The sequence below is a fragment of the Syngnathus floridae genome, chromosome 5, assembly GCF_059516105.1.
Source record: "Syngnathus floridae isolate MCC-2025c chromosome 5, RoL_Sflo_1.0, whole genome shotgun sequence".
Lineage (NCBI taxonomy): Eukaryota > Metazoa > Chordata > Actinopteri > Syngnathiformes > Syngnathidae > Syngnathus > Syngnathus floridae.
The window spans coordinates 7174976-7195422 of record NC_142417.1 but is presented as its reverse complement, the minus strand read 5'-3'; the positions used below and the strand labels follow the sequence as shown (position 1 = coordinate 7195422).

Here is a 20447-nt window from a genome sequence, read left to right as displayed (position 1 = left end):
CAAAAGTTTGGGGTCACTTGGAAATGTCCTTATTTCTAAAATAAAATCGGTATTTTCTCAAACTAATCAAGAATACACCCTATACATTGTCAATGTTGTAAATGACTATTCTAGCTGCAAATGTGTTTTTCTAATTGCAATATTTACATAGGTGTATAAAACCCAGCAACCACCCATGTTTGCTAATTGTGTTAGAAGCCTAATAGGTGGATTTATACTTCTATTTAGGGATGGGCGAGTACCGATACCAGGTATAGGTGCCGATACCAGCCTTATTTCAAGGTAATAGTATTACAGCTAACAGGCTAAATGGTTAAAACAAGGTTCATACATGTGAATGTGGACTAAAATGTCTTCAAGTGTATATTTTTTAAATAAAAAGGCAAACATTGGATTTTTCCAATTTTATTGTTCACACGCTACATAAGGGACAAGGTGACAGGATGTTATACGATGACATTCAGCAGGTTTAGAGGTGAAATGTTACTGGAGGAAGAGTCGAGTACATGTGAAATATCTACAGTATACATGTATCATCAGAGATTTTTAGTTTGTACTCTTCCTTCTCCTGCGGCCCCTCCTGACGGACCTGCGTCGGGTCCTCCTCCTCCTCCTCCTGATTCTTCGCGGGGCCCTTCTCCTCCTCCTCCTCCTCCTTCTTACTGGCCTCCTCCTTCTCACGGATACCCTCCTCCTCCTTCTCCTCCTCCTCCGCACAGACAGCCTCCGTCTCCTCCGTCTCCTGCCCCTCCTTATGGAGGTCCTCCTTCTCCTCCTCCCTGATATCCTCCGTCTCCTCCTTCTCCTCATAGAAAGCCTCCTCCTTCTCCTGACTGACATTCTTCTCCTTCGCCTCCGGATTGATGTCCTCCTCCTTCTCCTCCTCCTTCTCCTGTAGGTGGGCCTTCTGCGTCTCCTCCTGCGTGTGCCCCTTCTCCTCCTCCTTCTCCTCCTCCCATATCGTCGCCTTCGTCTCCGTCTCCGTCTCCTTCCACCTCGCCTTCTCCTCCTCCTGCTTCCTCCACCCCTGCTCCTCCTTCTCCTCCTCCTGCGGCTCCTGCTCCTTCTCCTCCTTCGGCTCCTCCTTCTACCTCCGCTCCTCCTCCTCCTCCTTACGCTTCTCTTCCTGTAGCGATTGATCCGGAAGACTCCTCGTCCACCCGCACCCCTCGCATGCACAATGTGCTTTCCGGCCACTAGCCTGCGCAGCACCAGGCGGATCTCGCTTTTGTTGTGTGCCACGTTGTAGCCGTTGGCTTTAAGTACCCTCTTGAGGCCCACTAGGGTCATGCCTCCCGAATCCCCGTAGGAGGAGATGGCCTTCAGAATGAGGTTGGACACCACCCCTGGCCTGACGGATTTCCTCCCCGGGGATTTGGGTTCAGGAGACATGGTGCCTCAGCAGCCCTCGGGTTTTGGGTTGAGGCGGTGAGTCTGACTGATGGTTCTTTGCTTGTATCAATGTGTTGAGGCTTCATCAGGTCTTGTTGGGTACCTTGGAGGGTGATACCCGAGACCATACCTCACCTCTCAAATTTCTACAGGTAAGACCTGCTTTAGATTGAACGTATAAACAGTCAAATGGATTTGAAAAAGAGACGGTTCATGGTTTTCAGCTGAGAGTTGACCCCTCTGTACGTTGGGGTTTTAGAGACATTCAAGCCCTGGGGTCAAAGTGTGATGCGTATTTACGTACAGGTCAGTGGTCCTGTGTCATTCGCACCCGTGTCATCATAGTTACGACACGGGTCTGTAAAATGTCTGATATATAACCGGAGTCAATGTCACATGAGCGTCCCTCTCTCTGCCTTCTCTGCACAGCAAAGTGATTATAATGTGGTTTGCAATGTGAACTGGTAATGATTTAGCACATGTTTACTTTTGTATGTCATAATAAAATTCAGCAAAAATAATGTATTTGTGTGTTTCTAGAAAACAACAATAGAAATAGAATAAATAATTAAGGATTGAACATTTTACAATATGATACAATGTAACAAACATTGGAAAAAAATAGAAATATACCGCATAATAAAATATAGAAATACAGTTGGCACTAGAATAGACTATCAATGAAATATATAGATTAGACAATATAAGTAATACATCTTAAACGGTACAACATAATGTAGACAATAACATGATACACATGAGAGAAATGGAATGGGCAATACAAATTAAATGCAGTGTAGACAATAAAATAATACAATCAAAAATAATTGACACTAACAAATTAAAAACAACAGGCCTAGCTTTACAATATGAATACAATAGACAAAATAATACATTAGAAAGATTGAATAAAATTACAAAAATCTAACCAACAAAAGAGATAAATTACAACTTGAACAGAAATAGAAAATAGAATATGATTACAAATATAGACTAATAAAATAGGGAAAGAATAGAAAAGAGAAATAATAGAAAGACTACAATGAAATATAATGCAACAAAATACAATTGGGAATATAATTAATAAATTAAGGGGAGTACAATTCTTATTAACATCTGGCAGAGACTACTGATGAAAATAAAATTTTAGTGAAATTGGGTATATTTACTTTTCATAAGAATGGTTGATTAACACACGTCCCTTTTAAAAAATAAATAGAACATATTTTGGGGCTCTTTTCTAACAGTTTATAACAGGTTTAAATGTTTTGATATTTTTAGGTTGATCATTATCCATCAATATTTTGTTTAATTGCATGGAAGGATGGTCTTCCTTGGTCCCTTTATTCCACACTCTTGGATTAACAGGCAGTATGGGCAGAAAAGCAATGGTGATTTTACTGCAGTTTCAGTTTGAGGAAATTGATGGGGCCCAATATTGTTTATTTTCTTTATTTTTTTACCTAATCCCTGGCGGCGTACCTTTTAACTACTCATTTGCTAATATAAAATGGGATCTATTCACATGTCAACTACATTGTTCTTGCTTCAATGTAAAATGTGTGAGAGGACTGCATGCTAGCTAATTTTTCCAGAAAACATTTTTGCTGTTTTTTTTTTATGCTGTATTAATTGAAGGCAGCATCTGCTCAGTAAAGATGTCATAAATTGATTTTTATACAACCACAAAAACTAGTGCATATTAATTTCTTGCAAGAGGGGGTTCTTTTCATTTTGGCTCTTATTCTGTATCTTATTTCACACCAATTGCTACAGATGGTAGTACGATTTAGAATTTCAAATTATTATTTTTTTAAATAGCCGGAACAAAGAAATGCGGAAGAAATGCTTTCCTGTTTGACGAGATTACATGTATATGATTTTTAGAGTTTTAGCAGTTTACTGAACGCCCTTTTGTAAACATTGTAAATTGTAAATTTTTGCATCTTCCATTGTGCAAAAAAATGAACCTGTGGTTGTAAAGCTTCAATGAGATCCAAGCAGATGCCTATGAAGGTTTTATTTTCACACAGTAATAGTATTTAAACAGAATGGCTGCAAAGTGAAAAGGTCCATTATGTGATAAACAGAAGTCTATAAGAATACTTGGTGAAAACTGAAGTTCGTATCATGATGGGCTGCCACTAGCGCCTGCTCCTTCTCCTTCTGCGTATGGGTCTTCTGCGTCGGTACCTCCTGACTCTTCTTATCCTTCTGAGCCTGCGGACCCTCCTGACTCTCCTCCGCCGCCTCCTCCTTGGGTACCTTCTCCTCCTCCTCCTTCTCCCGACTCTCCTTCTCCTCCTCCTCACGGACCTCCTCCTGCGAGACCTCCTCCTTCTCCTCAAAGACCTCCTCCTTCGGGACCTCCTCCTCCTTCTCACGGATCTCCTCCTCCTTCTCACGGATCTCCTCCTCCTTCTCCTCCTACCGGAGGTCGACCTTCTCCTTCTCCTCCTTCTCCTGCTTCTCCTGCGGCGGGGTGTTCCCCTCCTTCGCCTTCTCCTGGAGCGTCTCCTCCTTCTGCCTCTAGTCCTGCGCCTTCGCCGCCGCCTTCTCCCCCGCCTTCGCCTCATGCGGACCCCCCTGCGCCTGCGAGGGCCGTATGGGTTGATCCTTAGGCGACGTCCCCTGGTGCGCACGACGTACTTCCTGGCCATCAGTCTGCGGACGGCCAGTCGGATTTGGGCTCTGTTGTGCGCCACATCGTAGCCGTTGGCCTTCAGGACTCTCCTGAGACCGGCCAAGGTTACGCCAGACGAACCGCCGTAGGATAGGGCATTTAGGATGAGGTTGGAAACCTCACCCCCACTTTTCCTGGATTGCGTTTTCGGTGTCATTGCCGGTTCGCCTGATCAGCGGTAGTCTGTGGATCTTCCAGATGGCCTAGCTGGTTGTAGCTAGAGTGGCTGAAGAGCCGATTGCGCCAGGAAACCAATTCCTCCTGATATTTATCGGTTTTGGGATCTCAGTAATTTGTGCACTTTAGAGAGATGAGAGCCTTTCAGACAAAGTGGTGATGAGCGATTACGCGTGACGTCATCCAGACTCTTGCGCTCCTTATTACAAACGGCGACCACAGTAATAAGACTCCTATATTTGGGCCAAGGCGGGATTTTTCTTTAATTTAGAGATGTCTGAGTGCAGGGGCTCTTCCGCAAAGTGAACCAAGGATTGTTTAAAAGACTTTATTGTGGAGGAATTTGCCTGCTGCGCAGCGACTAGGCTTTTTTAATCCTTATTTATTAGTATGATCACCCCTGCAGGTATGTTCTATCATAAATTAATGCTGTTAGCCGATTCAAATCTGCGCCAACATTGCAGCTCTTATTAATTGAATGATGATCTTCACCCAGCATAGCCTTCAAGGCATAATTGTGGGGCCATATTTTTTATGGTCCGTCGAGAGGGAGGAATATTACATCAACGTGTGATTTCTGATGGGCACTTGATTGCTTAATGAATATCTTGAGGCCCTTTCTTTTTTCACCTTGTTGTTTTGGATAAGTAATGCCTAAAATGTGTTATTACTAAACTTGGTTTTGATACAGGAAGTTGTTTTTGGGGAAAACATGTGTCCAGTAGGATTTTCATACAATAATTTCTTTGCTGTTGGGGCTGAATGGCCAAATAGTCCACATAGAAAATTTGAGTCTCTGATTGGTAGTTCTCACAGAAATATAAATGAAATAAAATACACTTAGTCTTAGACAACTTTATTAGTGGCAAAAGCCCATGAATTTTAAGTCATTTAACCAAGACAGATTATATCCAATTCTCTTTAGCTGTAGTTTGAATTTGTGGTGTAAGTTGAAAAGACGTTCCATGAGGGAAAATACATTCAAGTGAGACAGTCAATACAGTTCATTCATCTTCCGAACTGCTTCTCACGAGGGTCATGGGCATGCTGGATCGTATTCTCAGCTGACTTTGGGTAGTAGGCCTGAACTTGTTGCTGCCAATTGCAGGGCACATATAGAAGAACAACCATTCAGAGTCACATTCAGATATACGGGAAATTTGGAGTGTTAAATCGGCCCATGGATGTCTTTGGAATGTGGGCGGAGACTGGAGTACCCAGAGAAAACCCACGCAGGCACAGGGAGAACATGCAAACTCCACACAGGAAGGCTGGAGCCACAATTGAACCCTGAACCTCGGAACTGTGAGGTGGACATGTTAACCAGTGCATACCGTGGCGACCAACACAGTCCATTCATAAAAAATAATGGAAAATGTCTGGTCAGCTATTTTTAGAACAGCACCTTGGGCCTTCTTTGGGCACGTTAGGGTCTCACTAACATATCTTTTTAAGAATGCTTATTTTTCCCAATGAAAAAAAAATGTAATTAAATAAATAATAAAGATATTAGGTGCTTGTTAAATATTACAGCAATTTAAATATTGCAATGTGCAACAAATGTTTTCCCCCCAATATGTGCAGCCCTAATTCACATTCACACTGTCACAGAGTGGTAAATGAACCTGCGTGGTCAGACGAATGTAGAATTACTGATTTAAATGTATTAGAACACAGATTCTAAATCATTGTTCTCTGTCAAAGTACCAGGAAGTGTTGCAACAGACTTGCATCCGAACCAACTTCCGGACCATGTGACCGCGCGACGTCACACTGCCTGGAACCCTCGTGATCAAAGCGGATCGACGTCGAAACCTCCTGCCGGACTGGTTTCACTTCAGTCTTCCAACAAACACCTTGACGGCATGGATTGCGGCATCATCACGTCCAAGACGGTCCTTCTCTTCCTCAGTCTGGTGTTCTGGGTAAGAGAAACTTTTTGTTAAATATTTTATAATATCAAACGGCGTCTCCAGGATATTCGGAACCACAGCTGCCCCCCTTAAGCGTTAAACGTTAAACATGATTCTTATCGTTTGTCAGATTTTACGGAAGTACATAAAAGTCAACATTTCCTCTATTTAGTCATTGTTTTTTTGTAAAATGGTGTTGAAAAGTTTCTAAATATTACACCACCAATCAAATGTTGACGTTGTCACATTTAGGTCACTGATGTCTACGTTTCGTCGGTCATCTGGTTACTTCAGGTTATGTCATTCGTCGCCTTCGCTGGTTGCAATGCGCTGTTTTGTATTATGTAAACACTTAGCTTAGATTTGATCTGATAAATGCGTTCCGATTTCAACACCGCGTGGTGACGCAGAAAAATAGCTGAAACAAACAGCTCTTTTATACAATCTCGCTCTTCGTTTTCATCCCTGTTTACTCATTCTTGATATATTTTAAAGAAATCCCCTTAATCATTCATCAACAACGAAAATAACTTGGAGGTATCAAACCCGAGGCCCGGGGGCCACATCTGGCCCGCCGGGCAATTTTATGTGGCCCACAAAATCAATTCATGAGCATCACCTTTCAAAATTGTTGGTAAAAGAGATAGATTCTAAGTCATAATAACATTGAATTATTGCAAAATTTATTTTTGTGTTAACAAGTAACAACAGGGTTTTCACAGCACGTTATCATTCGGTTGGCTGTCATCTTGGGGCTTGCGCTGAATACATACAAAACAAGAGCTAATTCTATAGATTTTGCAATGGATAAAGATCGCAAACAACAGAAAAGTGCATCAAAATGTACGACAGACCCGCCGTTATACACAGAAGGACTTTGATCACAAAAAGGAACAAGATATTTGGACAAATTACAGCATACTGATGATACAGATATTTGTCCGAGTTGTCTACTCAGCTATGAGACGAAGTAAACAAAAGCGACCACAATGAAAAACGTTTGCATTCATAGAGTACCCCACCCCATTGAAATATTTGAAGAAAATAAATTATTTGAACATGAAATAAAGATCATAAAAGGAAAGTATATTTATATTATTCTCCCACATAAGATTCTGATGGATTTGGCCACATTCCATAGAGCACTGGAGTGTGGTTGCCTCTTTACTTTCTTACACACACGCACTCAAAGCCTCTTTGCTGCCTCGTTTCATGGGCACAAGATCAGACTTTCTCGGGGAGATTACGAGGCGAGCCTGGGGGGGTTGGTGGTGGGGTGAGCAAGCCCACTGCTGTCCCGTGACTGTGGGGTGATTAACAGACATGAGTCATGCGGCCCAGTGGAAAGATAGGTGATCGCCTGCTTCCAAAAAAACAACCCTGAAATACATAAAAATTGTTTTTTTTCTTTACTGATAAAGTCTGGTCAAAGGTGAAAAGGGAATTAAAGTGTGCTGATAATGAATAAATAGGTCACAGTGATGCATCTTTATAATGGATTAACAGAACACATTTGATAGCTTGGAAAGTCAATCACATGTTTCCAAATAAAACAAAAGGCGAGTCACGATGACGATATGCGCTTAAAGGGCTTGTTTCTGGACAAACTCACATGAGGTCACAGGAGCTACCAAGAACAAACTTGTTTGTACCGCTTGCACCAGATTATTTGTTGTCATTGTGTTGCAGATAAGTTGATGACCACACTTGACATGCTGTAGTTCAAGTTAGGTCAGATGGACTTTTTAGCTGCTTGTACAAACGCAGTCGACTTTCACTATCAGCCGGGAATGAGGACCTGAAAAATGGAGCCCCCCCAAATTTTTCTAATTCCAATAATCAATCAAATAATCAAACCATCGCTATAGCACAAACTATCATCCCCAAATCACTTTAAATCATTTAAACTCACTAAAAAAATAAGTTTTATTTGACAATGATAGAATTGTTCAATTTATGGTACTCTTCAAAAGTATTGGAACGGCACGGTTAATTTCTTTCTTTGTTTTTGTTGCATGCAGATATTAGACTTTCAGATCAAACAATAAAAAGACCAAAAAAAACTGAATTTTAGCTTTCATATTATTTACATCTAGATGTGGTAAACAACTCAGGATTTGTTTGAAGCGAGAGAAAAAAAAGTATTCAAGCAGACATTAACTAGGGAGACCAAGAAAAAAAAAACACACATTTTTCAATCGTAAATGTGTTGCTGTTTTATAGGCTGCAGGTGCCGGCTTAGCCTACGTTGGCTCCCAGGTGTTGAGCAGCTATGGCACCTTTGAGAACTTCATCCAGAACAAGTACACTGTCATCCCGGCCGTGGTCATCATCGGCATCAGTGTGGTCATGTTCATCTTTGGCCTGCTGGGATGCTGCGCCACCATGCGAGAGTCCAAAGTGGGCCTGAGCTGTGTGAGTGGCCAACCTAAAAAAATAGAGCGATGCTACTTCACCGTAATTCCAATCTGAATTGCCACTTGTCTTGTTTCATGCAGTTCTTTCTGATCATCATGGTGATGTTTGCGGCCGAGGTTGCTGTGTTGGTGCTGAGCTTCATCTACCAAGGCAAAGTGAGTCTTCAACAATATGTTTGCCAAAAATACACAATTGCCCTAACAAGAAAATATCCACCCAGCCAGCATGAGTCGGAATTGTTCTATGATGCAAGCCTATTATCGCTGGCGTCGGGCCAAACAATTTAGCAATAACAATAATGAATGGAACACATTTGTTTGTCATAAATTTCACAATTGAATTACTACTTCACCACAGTAACATCTGCTGGTGATCACCACCGCACTTGCCCGTACTGCAAAATTGCTACTCAGTCCTTTATATGTTGAGTATGTTTCCCACACGTGTGTGCAGGTAAACGGAGATTTGGAGAACTCCATGAACAGCGTCTTTGCAAAATATGACGGCGAGAACCCAGAGACCAAAACTGTGGACTTGCTGCAGACTAAGGTTGGTAGTGGACACTTGGCACCTCCAACGTTCTTTCGATTTTCTGTTCCTCTTTCGTTTGACTCGTGTCTAACAGGTCATGAGTTTTAATGCAGTTGTGAGGTTAATCTTTTTTCCGTTAAAATTCTATTCCTTGTGTAGTTGCAGTGCTGTGGTGTGAGTAACTACACCAGCTGGTTCAACACGACTTGGTACCAGAGCCACAACAGCACAGTGCCCGAGTCCTGCTGTAAAAATGTCAGCACACCGTGCACTGGCAGATTGGACCAGTTAAATCTGCTCAATTTAGAGGTGAACTAAGATTGCTGGACAGCATTGATTTGCGCGCAAATGTTGAGATGAAGCAGGTCTCACTGTCCGGGGCTTGTGTGCTTTCAGGGTTGTGAAGCCAAGCTGGAGCACCTGCTGCAGGATATGCTGAAGTATGCCATGCTGGTCATTTTGGGCTTCGCCATCATCAAGGTAAGCAAAATGCGACACTGGTACAATTCACTTTATTCTTGCCGCTATCTGTACTTATTAATTATGCAGACTATTTTGAAGATTTCATTTTCTTGGAGAGTATCCCATCTGCTCTAACATCATATTTTTTAGCCACATTTGGAAAAGGCCTGATTCTGATCTGACAATATCCGATTCCATGAGTTTTCCGCATATCCCAATTGTTTCACTTAAGAGCAAAAAATAGGAATTTTCTCAGACTCACTTTTTATTTTAGTGTGACTACGATAATATAGTTACCTCATTTATCTATATTTTTTAACAATTTGTGACCAGTTGATTTTTTTTCTTCTTTATTTCTGCAGTTCTTTGGGATGCTGAGCGTATGCGTGATTGCCTGTAAAAGCAACAGCCGGAGGAGCGGCTACCAGCCACTTTATGCCTAACCCAAAAAACTGAACTTCACCACCTCGTATCTGTTCATTATTGCTGTTTTTCAATGGCCATCATAAATCAATGTCATATAGATGAAAAGCGAAAATATCTCGCATGGCTGTCATTTTTGAACATTCGGCTGAACTTTCCACAAGTATTTCGTCTTTCTTTTGTACCACCGTATTGAACTCACAGTTGTTTTTTTTAAATAGCTACACATGGATTGAAGTTTTGGAATGCACTGCATTTAATGCTTTATGTCGGGTTGCAATATTTATAGCCGACTTGATTCAACTAATCACCATAAGTTTTATTTTAATGAGGATGCCATTTTTTAGGTGAGTTATCTGTATTAAATATAGTCGCAGCTCCATATGGTTATACTGTCTTTCTAAAATAATAAAGTGAGCAATTCACAAAGGTCGTTTTATCACACTCTTCATATGGTGTGGAAGAATGGCTGCTATATTTTTGCTTTTTTGTAACTGCCTCGTGAAATTTAATTATTTTGAGGATTATTTGCAGGGCTGAATCAAATTTACGTATTAGTACAATTATGTTCACATTGCATTATGTTGATTCAGCACAAAATTAAGTTAGTTAACTTATTTAATTTTTGACAAACTTAGTAATAGAATTCAATTTAAGTCTTTTTGTTATCATGAGGCTACATTCTTCTGCAATGACCAGAAGATTACTGTAGATGGTGCTATTGCATCAGTAATGAAATTAGGGAAACAAGCTTTGACGAATACAAACTCAATGGATGGATGGAATATAACGATGCAAGTCATCTAACATCTTTTTGCTTTTGCTGATGTCCATAGAACAGGGAAAAAAAAGACAATCACCACAAGTGTCTGGCTGCATTTGAATTTGTGTAAGACTGCTTGTGAAGTAAGGTAAATCCAGGTAAGTCTTATGGATGGGAGGTAAACCCAACAGTGGAAATGGAGATGTACATGGGAGCGTCTAAAATATAAACAAAAAAATTGATTTTGATTTTATATATCAATACTGTTCCATTTTTATACATCCACCTAATGACACCATTTGTCTTAAATATTGCTACATGACATCTTTGTTCTTTGGTTTGGCTTGATTTACATTTCTGCCTGACTTAATTGCCTGCAGACTGTTCACTTCTGACTTTCCCATCCTCTCCCCCATCCACCTCATGTCTATTTTTGTGCATTGTCTGGCAGCTTTTTTTTTTTTATCCACCTGAGTCTCATCCACCTGAGGTGTGTTTTGCATGTCTCGCTCACATCATCCACCCATCTGCTCTCTTCTGCCTGCTTTTAGTTCATGACCTGAGCAATATGTAACAATGCGATTTTCTTGACAAAGTTCTTTCATTTGCAATTGTACCATTACTTTATACAAATTAAAAAATAAATTAAACCATGAACACTTATTTTTAAAACCACATTTTTTATATTATAGACGTTTGTGTAATTGTGTGTACTCCATGAGGTTTTGATGGTGGAGTGCAGAAAGGAAGGTTTAAGTGAGGTCACCATGCATACTGCTGGTGCTGCTTGGACTCTGACTGAGCAGATGGAATTGTGGGAAAAGATGAAATGAGAGACATGCACTTCATCAACTGCAGAGTGTGTGCGTGCTTGTGTGTGTCTTGATCTCCCTCCCTTCTCTCTTTCTTTCTCTGCTCTCCATTCTCCGCGGTCCTCTGGGCGTCCACACAGCGGGGCTCCGGAGCAGCCGGCCGCCTTATCTCATCATCTGCAGATCCCCACTCCGGTGCCGCCGACATGCTGTCAGTTGCCTGCCCTCCCTTCTCGTATGGTATCACCCCCTTGTAACAAAAAGGCATCGCGATATAGAGATGCGTTTACTTAATTCACTTTTTTCCCCTACGAGGACTCGCATCTGTCTAGCTTATTTGTTCACCGGATCTTTTGTCTGCAGACGGCGGGCGGGCGGACTGGTGATGTTCCGGTGAGTGTGAGGATGTTTTTCTCCCTTTCTTCCTTTTATGATTGTATTGTGCAGCCACTCTGCGACGTGAGCACTTATTGTTTGAGGAAAGGCAAAATAATTGGCTTTAGTGGGTGCACTTTGCTCACATTTTATTCAAGCAGTGTTTTAGTAATGCCGAAAAGGGATACACAGCACGCGCGCACACACACGCACGCAGCTGCTGCATGAAGTGACAAAAAAAGATGCAGTCAAGCTTTAATGCTGACACTTACAAATACAGCGGAAGGCAACACATTTCCCATATATAATAATATTTATAAAAATCTTAACTGCTCGGGCAATGTTGAAGTCACACAAGTGTCTGGAATAAGTTAACTGCTATTTTTAGTATGGCTCTTAAGGTCTGCAGACTCGGATCCACTAGTGGAGTCCATGAGTTCATAATAAATATTGTAAACTGTTATGCTGCACGTGAATGGAATAATAGAGAGAGAATGCTTTAAAATCCACATTAACAACTTTGCCCCCCATCAAATTCCTTTGATCAAATCAAATTCACAATGTTGTGATGTAATTTTAGAAACCTACTTTTATTTCTTTATTTTTAATGCTAAAAAGCAGTAAAAAAAATATAGACCAACGCTATCTTGATCAACATGTCATGTCATCAAACACAAGAGACTGAACTAACCTGTTTACAAAAATTTAAATAAAGTGTTTTTAATTATCCTTCTTTGAGAAGTAAGTCTCAAGATGTGTAAACTGCTTTCTTAAATTGCGTTAAGTTGTACATCCTGCTCTAATGTAGAATCAGACATATCTTTTCTTCATTTTTCATAACGTTCTCTTCTGAAATAGCAAAAAATATCCACTTTTAAGTCATTTTGTGGAACTAATTTGTATGATGTTGTTGCATAAGCTGCTGAAGTCTCTCTCTCGATCTCTCTGTCTCTCTCTGTCGCTCTTTTTCACTCACTCACTCACTCACTCACTCACTCACTCACTCACTCACTCACTCACTCACTCACTCACACACACACACACACACACACACACACACACACACACACACATGCGTACGCACTCACACAAAGCGCCATCTCCAGTCGTGATGCATTATTTATGAAGTTAGTCTGCACCTCCCATCCAGCACCACTATATGCAGCCTTTCTGTTTTTGTCTCTGTATCTCTTTGTCTGTCTCTCTCTCTCTCAGTCTGTTTGTCTGTCTCTGTCTGTCTGTCTCTCTCTCTCTCTCTCTCGCTCACACACATTTTACCTCTTCTGTAAATATTGTTCTTTGTTGAATGAGTCCTCTGACAATGCCAATCCAAACTAGGCACTCCTGTGTTTGAAAAGGCGTAATGCTTTTAGCTGCAGTCCTCGTACTGGATCTAATATATATGATCGTAGCGCTGCTGTAACTGAAGACTCTGCAGACTGTTGCTGTGTGACTTTCACCTGTCTTCCTTTCCCTCCTCCCTCCTGCAGCCGCGGTGCCAGATGCGCTGGCTGACTGAAGCTCATAGTGGGGTGCTGAAATGCCTCCAGCTCAGAGTGTCGGCGACCGGAAACTGAAGGGTGAGAGATTAAAATGCAGAGAGACCACCGCTGATTTTCTATGGCGCTTAAACATATGTGAATGAACCACCATGGAAGAGGAAGAAGACAATACTCTTGTAGCTGTTCATTATGCAGCTGTTTCTATGGATACTTGAGCAGAGTTGATGAGTGTCCCGCAGATGTTGGCATAAGTCATAAGTAAGTCATTTTCAATCAAAACTGTGGTAAAAATCAAGCAAGTCCAACTCATATCTTTCCAACTTTCCAATCAGGGCAAGTCATCAATCATGGCCAGACAAGACACCTCGCACTTCCTCCACGGCTTCGACATCAGCGCTCATTTTGTCGACATCAGGCTCCTCGGCGCCGGCGGTACAGGTCCGGTCCTGTCGGCCGTGGATCAGCACACCGGACGTCGTGTGGCCATCAAGAAGTTGGCCATGCGTGATGCCGTCTCAGTGAAGCACGCACTAAGAGAGGTGAAGATTACCCGCCGGCTGCGTCATGAGAATGTGGTCCGGGTATACGAAGTCCTGGCGCCACACGGACAACCGCCTGCCAGAGACCCTGCCCAGCTCGGCGCCCTGTATGTCATCCAGGAGTGCATGGAAACAGATTTGGCTCAGGTGCTGGAGCAAGGAGCACTATCGACAGGTACAAAAACTTTTCACTGCAGGAACAACAAAATAATCAAATACTTCTCAGCATAAACATGACTCAAGTCACAATCTCCACAGGTCACGCCACATTGCTCTTCTACCAGCTGCTGAGGGGCCTCAAGTTCATCCACTCGTCCAATGTGCTGCACAGAGACTTGAAGCCTGCCAACATCTTCATCAACACTGACCAACTGCTGCTCAAGATCGGAGACTTCGGTCTGGCCCGGATAGTCGACCCCCACTATTCTCATAAGGTAAACTTGAACAAGCGCTCAATTGTTGTTTTGTGTTTGTGCTGAAAAGCGGCTAATCAAAACATAGTTTTAAAAAAGGTTGCTAAATAAATGTAAAATTGCACTATTACTTTTAGTAATCTTATAATGACAGTCACAAAGTTGCAAATCAATACTAATGGTAGGCTTTGCTAACTGTTCAAAAATAAACGTGGCTATATAATAAAGAAACATGTTTATATGTATCTCATATAGTATGTAATTAATGAATTTATGTCTGTTTTGTGGCGTAATGTGAATAACAGGCTTGCATTGGTTTGAGTGACAAACTTAATATCTTTTTGATGAAACAATACGCTTGACTGCACATGCTAACCTTGTAGCTGATGTTAGTGCCAACACAATGTCCTGGCGGTTAAAGTGGGTGACACAACAATACGTCATGGAAAATTCAAGTGTTATTTGTAAAAACACTGTCCACATTTAAAAAAATTAGCACTCCTGTTTATGTCCTTGTTGGTCTACCAATATTGAAGCCCTCTGATGTTGCCATGGTAACAATAACGACTCAATTCGACTTTTAACGAGCCACATTATTTTTTACGCTTCTATTCCAAGGACACATTTTTTTCTCATTAATCTTTTGTAAATTGAACCGGATGAATCCGCTCTTGCTCTTGTCTAAACATGGCAGCTTTACTGGAATTTCTCTTATGAAGTGAATACTTTTTATTCACTTTGGAGGCCATTAAACTCTACACTGTTATGGCAAGTTGTAATAAATCCACATTATTAGTGCTAGAATGATTTTTAGTATAAATTCCGTCACTTGGAAAACAGGAGGTTTCTCTCATTGTTTGTGTGATATGAGAGCCGGCCAGGCTGAAGATGGTGGAATGTACCTATTGTAATGCAATTGTGAAGATATTATTCTGGTCCCTTATGCTGAGGTACTGAGACAGGAGATAAGGGATCCTCAGAATAAGAAGCATTGTGCTGAAATGACTCTGTGATAAGGGATAGTATTTCAAATGAAGAATCCGGCAAAAAAAAAAAAATTCATTGTGGGCTTTTATGTCCTGTACTAACTCGTGGATTTGCTAGTAGTCTGCAGTGGTACTTAATAAAGTGTCCATACATAACCTGTCCAGTGTCGGGTTTTAGTACTAATCCTACCCCATGATCTGTTTGATCTACCTCAGTGTCAACAGAAATACTGTAACATTAGTCGAGCTTAGTGTGCTTCTGTGAGTGTTTGTGTGCAAGTGTGTGTGTGCAAGTTGAAAGGTGATCCCTGTCCGTTCAGATCACGGGGGCAGAAGATCTGCTGGGTGCCACACAAGGGGGTATGTTTGCATAACGGGAGCAGAGGACAAATCAGGGCAAAGGGGTGAGAAATGTTTGGGCAGGAAGTTCAGTGGAGGGTGAAGCGTCAATATGGACAAATGTTTACACTTTCAAGAGATGTTTGTGTGCATCTACAGCGTTAGCTCTGCCCACAAATTATTCAAGAGCAAGGAAGAAAGGCGGAACAATGAGAGTGTTTGTTGATTTAGTCATTGCTCACTTTATTAGGTACATTTTATGCAGAGTTGTGTCATGCTGTCTTTCCTCATAAAGTTTCATTTGATTGAGTTATTGATGTATTTACTTTTATTGTCATAAGGCGTCTTTTTGGTTGAAACAAAAACAACTACTGGATTGAATTGGAGTGTTGAAGAACAGTACACTCGCTTACGGCATTGTAACGTTTTCTCACAGGGCTATCTGTCTGAGGGTCTGGTCACCAAGTGGTATTGTTCCCCACGTCTGCTGCTGTCCCCTAATAACTACACCAAGGCGATTGACATGTGGGCTGCAGGCTGCATCCTGGCTGAGATGCTCACTGGACGCATGCTCTTTGCAGGTATCATTGAAATTGTGCAGTATTCATATGAGTGGACAGTTCTAGAGTCCTCGTCACCCATACATAGGAAGGGATTCAAACCCCCAACCTCCAAACTGCGAGGCGGATGTGTCCATCAGGCAACTTCATTCAGTTTTTGACTATTTTAGTTTGCTCTCGGTCGGCCTCTCATGCTCAGAAGATTGCAAGTGGATTTTCAAAAAGCTGTTTCTCTTAAAATGTACAATGAATGCCACTCCCATAATTCAAAACGACATTACACAAGGTGGCGTCTGTTGAGCGATTGTCTGTCCTCAACAGAGGAGGGTCGATATTCTCTGTGCAGTCTTGGTGATTGTGTGAGCAGAATACCAACGATGCAGAGTAAGTCTGCATGTTGTTCCTCCTCTAGCAGCTTATTTGACCTCCACCGGCCTGCTCAACACCACAGGGGAGCACATACAGCAGGAAGTGCTAAACTATTACGGTCACACACAGCTTTTATTTTCACCTCACACCGCAATCCGCAAAGCAGCTGAGGAATCGCTTTTTATTGCTTTTACTGTATTCATGTTTACCATTGGGAACCCAGTGCACTTTCTTCCTAATACAGTGACGGTGATAATCTATAAAGGTGGTGGCAAACATACAGCTTGTGTGTGTGCGAAACCCTAATACCAGCAAATATTCATAATATACAATTATATAAGTAACTGCAGTATTATTTAAAGAGTACTCGATGGCTTGTTTTGGTGTAGCACTCTCTGCTGGTGAGGTGACGTCACTACAATAAACATGCTGGGGAAAGCCAGCTCTTTATCTCATTATCTAGCACAATCTAATGGGATTGGATTTATAAAAAAAAACAAAAATTAAAAAGGAAAATTGGTGTACAGCCAGAAACAAAACGAGTATTTCAAGAAATACGTTGGATTTTTAATATATATATATTAAATTATATATTAGTTTTTTTGTATATAGAAATATATGCATAGATTTTTTTCTATGTATATATATATATATATATATATATATATATATATATACTCTTCCATTCAGGAGCTCACGAGCTGGAACAGATGCAGCTGATTCTCGACACTGTGCCAGTAATGAGAGACGAGGACAGACAGGACCTGCTACAGGTGCTTGCTTTCATTCTTGAATACAAAAATATAATAAGCATACAATGACGTTGTCCCGTTTGCCTGTCCAGGTGATGCCTTCGTATATTAATCATGGCTGGAAAGTGAAGAAGCCGTTTTCTGTGCTGTTGCCTGAAGTGAATGCAGAAGGTGAGTGGAGTGACCAATAAATGAGTGAGATGCTTACGTATGTTGTGACTTGTTTTTTTGTCACGGATTTCCTCTCAGCTGTGGACTTCCTGGAGCAAATCCTGACCTTCAACCCCATTGACCGTCTGACGGCCGAGGCGGCGCTGTCCCACCCCTTCCTGCGCCAGTACACTTGCCCTGAGGACGAGCCCACCTCGTCACACCCCTTCCGCATTGAGGATGAACTGGAAGACAATCTCGTCATGGGACACAGTCTCAGTAACAGTCTGAGCCGGGCCTCCAGCATCCACTGGGACAGGTGACCCCTCCCGACATATTAACCCTACAAAAATAAATCTAGAGATCAACATTTTGTTGCTTTATTCTCAGTTTATCAACAGATGTGTGCTGGCCACAGTTAGGCGGGATCTGTGGATGCATGCCTTCCGGTCACATGACCTCAGATATTGAGAGCACGACAGAAGAAGAGGAAGTGCAGAGGGACCCGCGAGCCAGCTGCACCTCACTTCTAGAGGAGGCCCAGGTAGAATATGCCTCAACAATTCACATTTGTTGTGTTGAGTAGATTGATCCATAAAATATCAACATGATATTTTACAATTTGAGGTTCAATCAAGACTTTAGATTAGATAGTAGAGTACTTATTGAAATACACCAAATAATTGTATGACATATTTGGTACCAAAATTCATCTTCAAAATGGCACAATTAAATAAATACTAGGCAAAACAACAACCCATTTACTATCTTTCCCATTCCTTCAAGGTGGACCCACGTAAATATTCGCACAGCAGCTCCGCCGAACGCTACCTGGAGCACTCCCACTCCTCTCTGGACCGGGTTTGCGGTTTCAGCGATCTGGATTGCGGCCGCTCATGCGACTACAAGGTGGGCTCGCCGTCCTATCTGGACCGGATCGCGTGGCGGGATGGCAAACCTCTGCACTACTCGGAACCCCGCCTCATTCTGGATCTGTCTCACTGGAAGCGCAACACAAGCACCCCGCCGGAGCCCCTTCATCCGCTCGGTGGAAGCGTGGAAGACGTGAGACAGATAAAAGTGAAAGACCAGGTTGCAGGAACTGGGACTGGGGATTTATTTCAAGAGATCTCCCGCTGGGTGGAGAGCACCCAATCCCGTCTGGACTCACCCAGTCCGAGTCCATCTCTGGAGCGGGACTCCTGCTACCCCTCCTCCCCACCTCTCCCGCCGTCCCCCACAGAGATCCTGGACGTGGAGCCTCATCACATCACCAATGAGGACAGCCCCTTTCCGCCCATCACCCCTCCATCTCTTTGCTCCCTCCAACCCTCCAATACCACCTCTCCTCTTCTTCCTCCTGAAACTCTCTCCACTACCACCACCTCCAAATGCTCAGACGTCCAACCCGACGAATCACTTCCCGTCAAGCAGAAGGAACGCTTCTTCGACTTTGACGTGTTCATCGCCCGAGCGTTAAAGCTGTGCCGACAAACTAAGGAGAAAGTTGACGGGAAAGGACGGCGGGAGGAGAGCAAACAAGTGAGCATCAACTGAAGGTTTTTATCTTCTTTGAACTTTCTTTCCTAGTACTGCAGTGTTCCCCCTCGTGGTTCATCGTTTATTCCACGTGAACTTTTTTAGCTGTCGTGTGCTCTTTATAGATTTGTTGAATCGCATCTTATGTGCATTTGCAGTGCAATGCTTCACCTTTTTAGTCTCATGGAACTATTTTGCAATACACAGCACAAAACAACAAACTTTAACAGAACTCCTGATGGAAACAACACATTTGAACAACACAAACCCTTCATAATATTAATGGAAATGCTAATTTTATGCATCTCACCCTCATAAGAAAAGACACTCTAACAAGGTTAATAATCGTGCTGACGTGTGCCTAACCCTGAAATGAGTTTCTTATGCTATATCTTTTTCTCCAAGGGTGCAATAAAGATTATTATTATTTACTATAACTTTGGTCCACAAAACACATGCATTCAGGGTAAAAATTGATAAAGAGAAAACAAGTTTTATTTTCAGTAGACATACAGCACGTTTGAACTCACAAGCACAGTTGGTATTGTTGGATTTCTATTTTCTGTTAAATATTCAGTAAGGTCCTGCAGTCAACTAATCTCATTGACTATTCTGATCCAATGAGCACATTTTGTTTTTTTCTGTATACTTTCCACAAAACCAGCAATAACGTCTCACGCACACAAATTAAACACATGGTTACTAAGCTCCTTTTCTATTGATTGAAGAAATGCAGCAATCGTACGTGCCTCTGTACAGCTCAATGCTTCCCAGCTTGGTGAATGTAAACACAGACCCCAAATCGCAATCTGCATGCCTTGAGAGTAATGCAAATATGTTTAACTTCACGTGTCCTTCCTGCAGGCTTTTTCTACTCTTTCATTTTGGTAAATAGGTTTGAATGCTAAGTGCTGATTGTTTTTGCAAGTTTTTGTTGGGAAAATAATAAAAATAATACAAAACAGTTGCTAAGTATTTGTTTTTTATTTCAATATTTAAAACTGAAATGTGCAAAATTGTGTGCTCAGGGACCACTGTTTTTTTTTTAATTAAAATATATGTTGTGTATGTAGTGCTATATATATGAGATAATTACAATCATAAAATGAATAATAACATTTATTTTATCGAATTTCATTTAATGTTGAATACACACATTTATCTTTCCTTTTATTATTTACAATAAATCTGTCAAAATCGTGGCCATACTTTGCCCAAGAAGTTACGGTAGAATGATGTCATCCTGTGGGTAATTTAAAAAAAGGCGATGCGTATATTGTCAGTTACGGTAAACGTAAGGATGGAACCCCGTCTTCTGATTGGCTGAGCGCGCAAGTTCCTCTCGACTG

At 41.7% G+C, this 20447-nt stretch overlaps 3 protein-coding genes across 9 annotated transcripts; 2 read left to right on the top strand and 1 right to left on the bottom strand.

Annotated features, from left to right (window-relative positions):
• Positions 1–3397: 3397 nt before the first annotated feature.
• Positions 3398–4331, bottom strand: LOC148397837 (uncharacterized). Its single transcript, XM_088375794.1, has one exon. The coding sequence runs from the start codon at positions 4230–4232 to the stop codon at positions 3537–3539; it is 696 nt and encodes a 231-aa protein (XP_088231920.1). The 5' UTR covers positions 4233–4331; the 3' UTR covers positions 3398–3536.
• Positions 4332–4500: 169 nt separating this feature from the next.
• tspan36 (tetraspanin 36) lies at positions 4501–10428 on the top strand. Of its 3 annotated transcripts, none has more exons than XM_088375792.1 (8): positions 4501–4658; positions 5957–6177; positions 8389–8580; positions 8664–8738; positions 9037–9132; positions 9274–9423; positions 9511–9594; positions 9939–10428. In XM_088375792.1, the coding sequence occupies exons 1-8, from the start codon at positions 4643–4645 to the stop codon at positions 10017–10019; spliced, it is 915 nt and encodes a 304-aa protein (XP_088231918.1). In that variant the 5' UTR covers positions 4501–4642; the 3' UTR covers positions 10020–10428. The 3 variants fall into 3 exon arrangements, with proteins under 3 accessions (XP_088231918.1, XP_088231916.1, XP_088231919.1); XM_088375790.1 differs by lacking the exon at positions 4501–4658 and adding an exon at positions 5400–5557; XM_088375793.1 differs by lacking the exon at positions 4501–4658 and adding an exon at positions 5422–5562.
• A 148-nt stretch (positions 10429–10576) lies between these two features.
• On the top strand, positions 10577–20065 carry mapk4 (mitogen-activated protein kinase 4). Of its 5 annotated transcripts, none has more exons than XM_088375786.1 (12): positions 10577–10920; positions 11715–11809; positions 11890–11967; positions 13440–13709; positions 13784–14165; positions 14249–14424; positions 16165–16309; positions 17348–17430; positions 17502–17580; positions 17659–17878; positions 17950–18103; positions 18346–20065. In XM_088375786.1, the coding sequence occupies exons 5-12, from the start codon at positions 13799–13801 to the stop codon at positions 19114–19116; spliced, it is 1995 nt and encodes a 664-aa protein (XP_088231912.1). In that variant the 5' UTR covers positions 10577–10920; positions 11715–11809; positions 11890–11967; positions 13440–13709; positions 13784–13798; the 3' UTR covers positions 19117–20065. The 5 variants fall into 5 exon arrangements, with proteins under 5 accessions (XP_088231912.1, XP_088231911.1, XP_088231914.1 ...); XM_088375785.1 differs by having other exon boundaries at positions 11715–11814; XM_088375788.1 differs by having other exon boundaries at positions 10577–11785; positions 11938–11967.
• Positions 20066–20447: the final 382 nt, after the last annotated feature.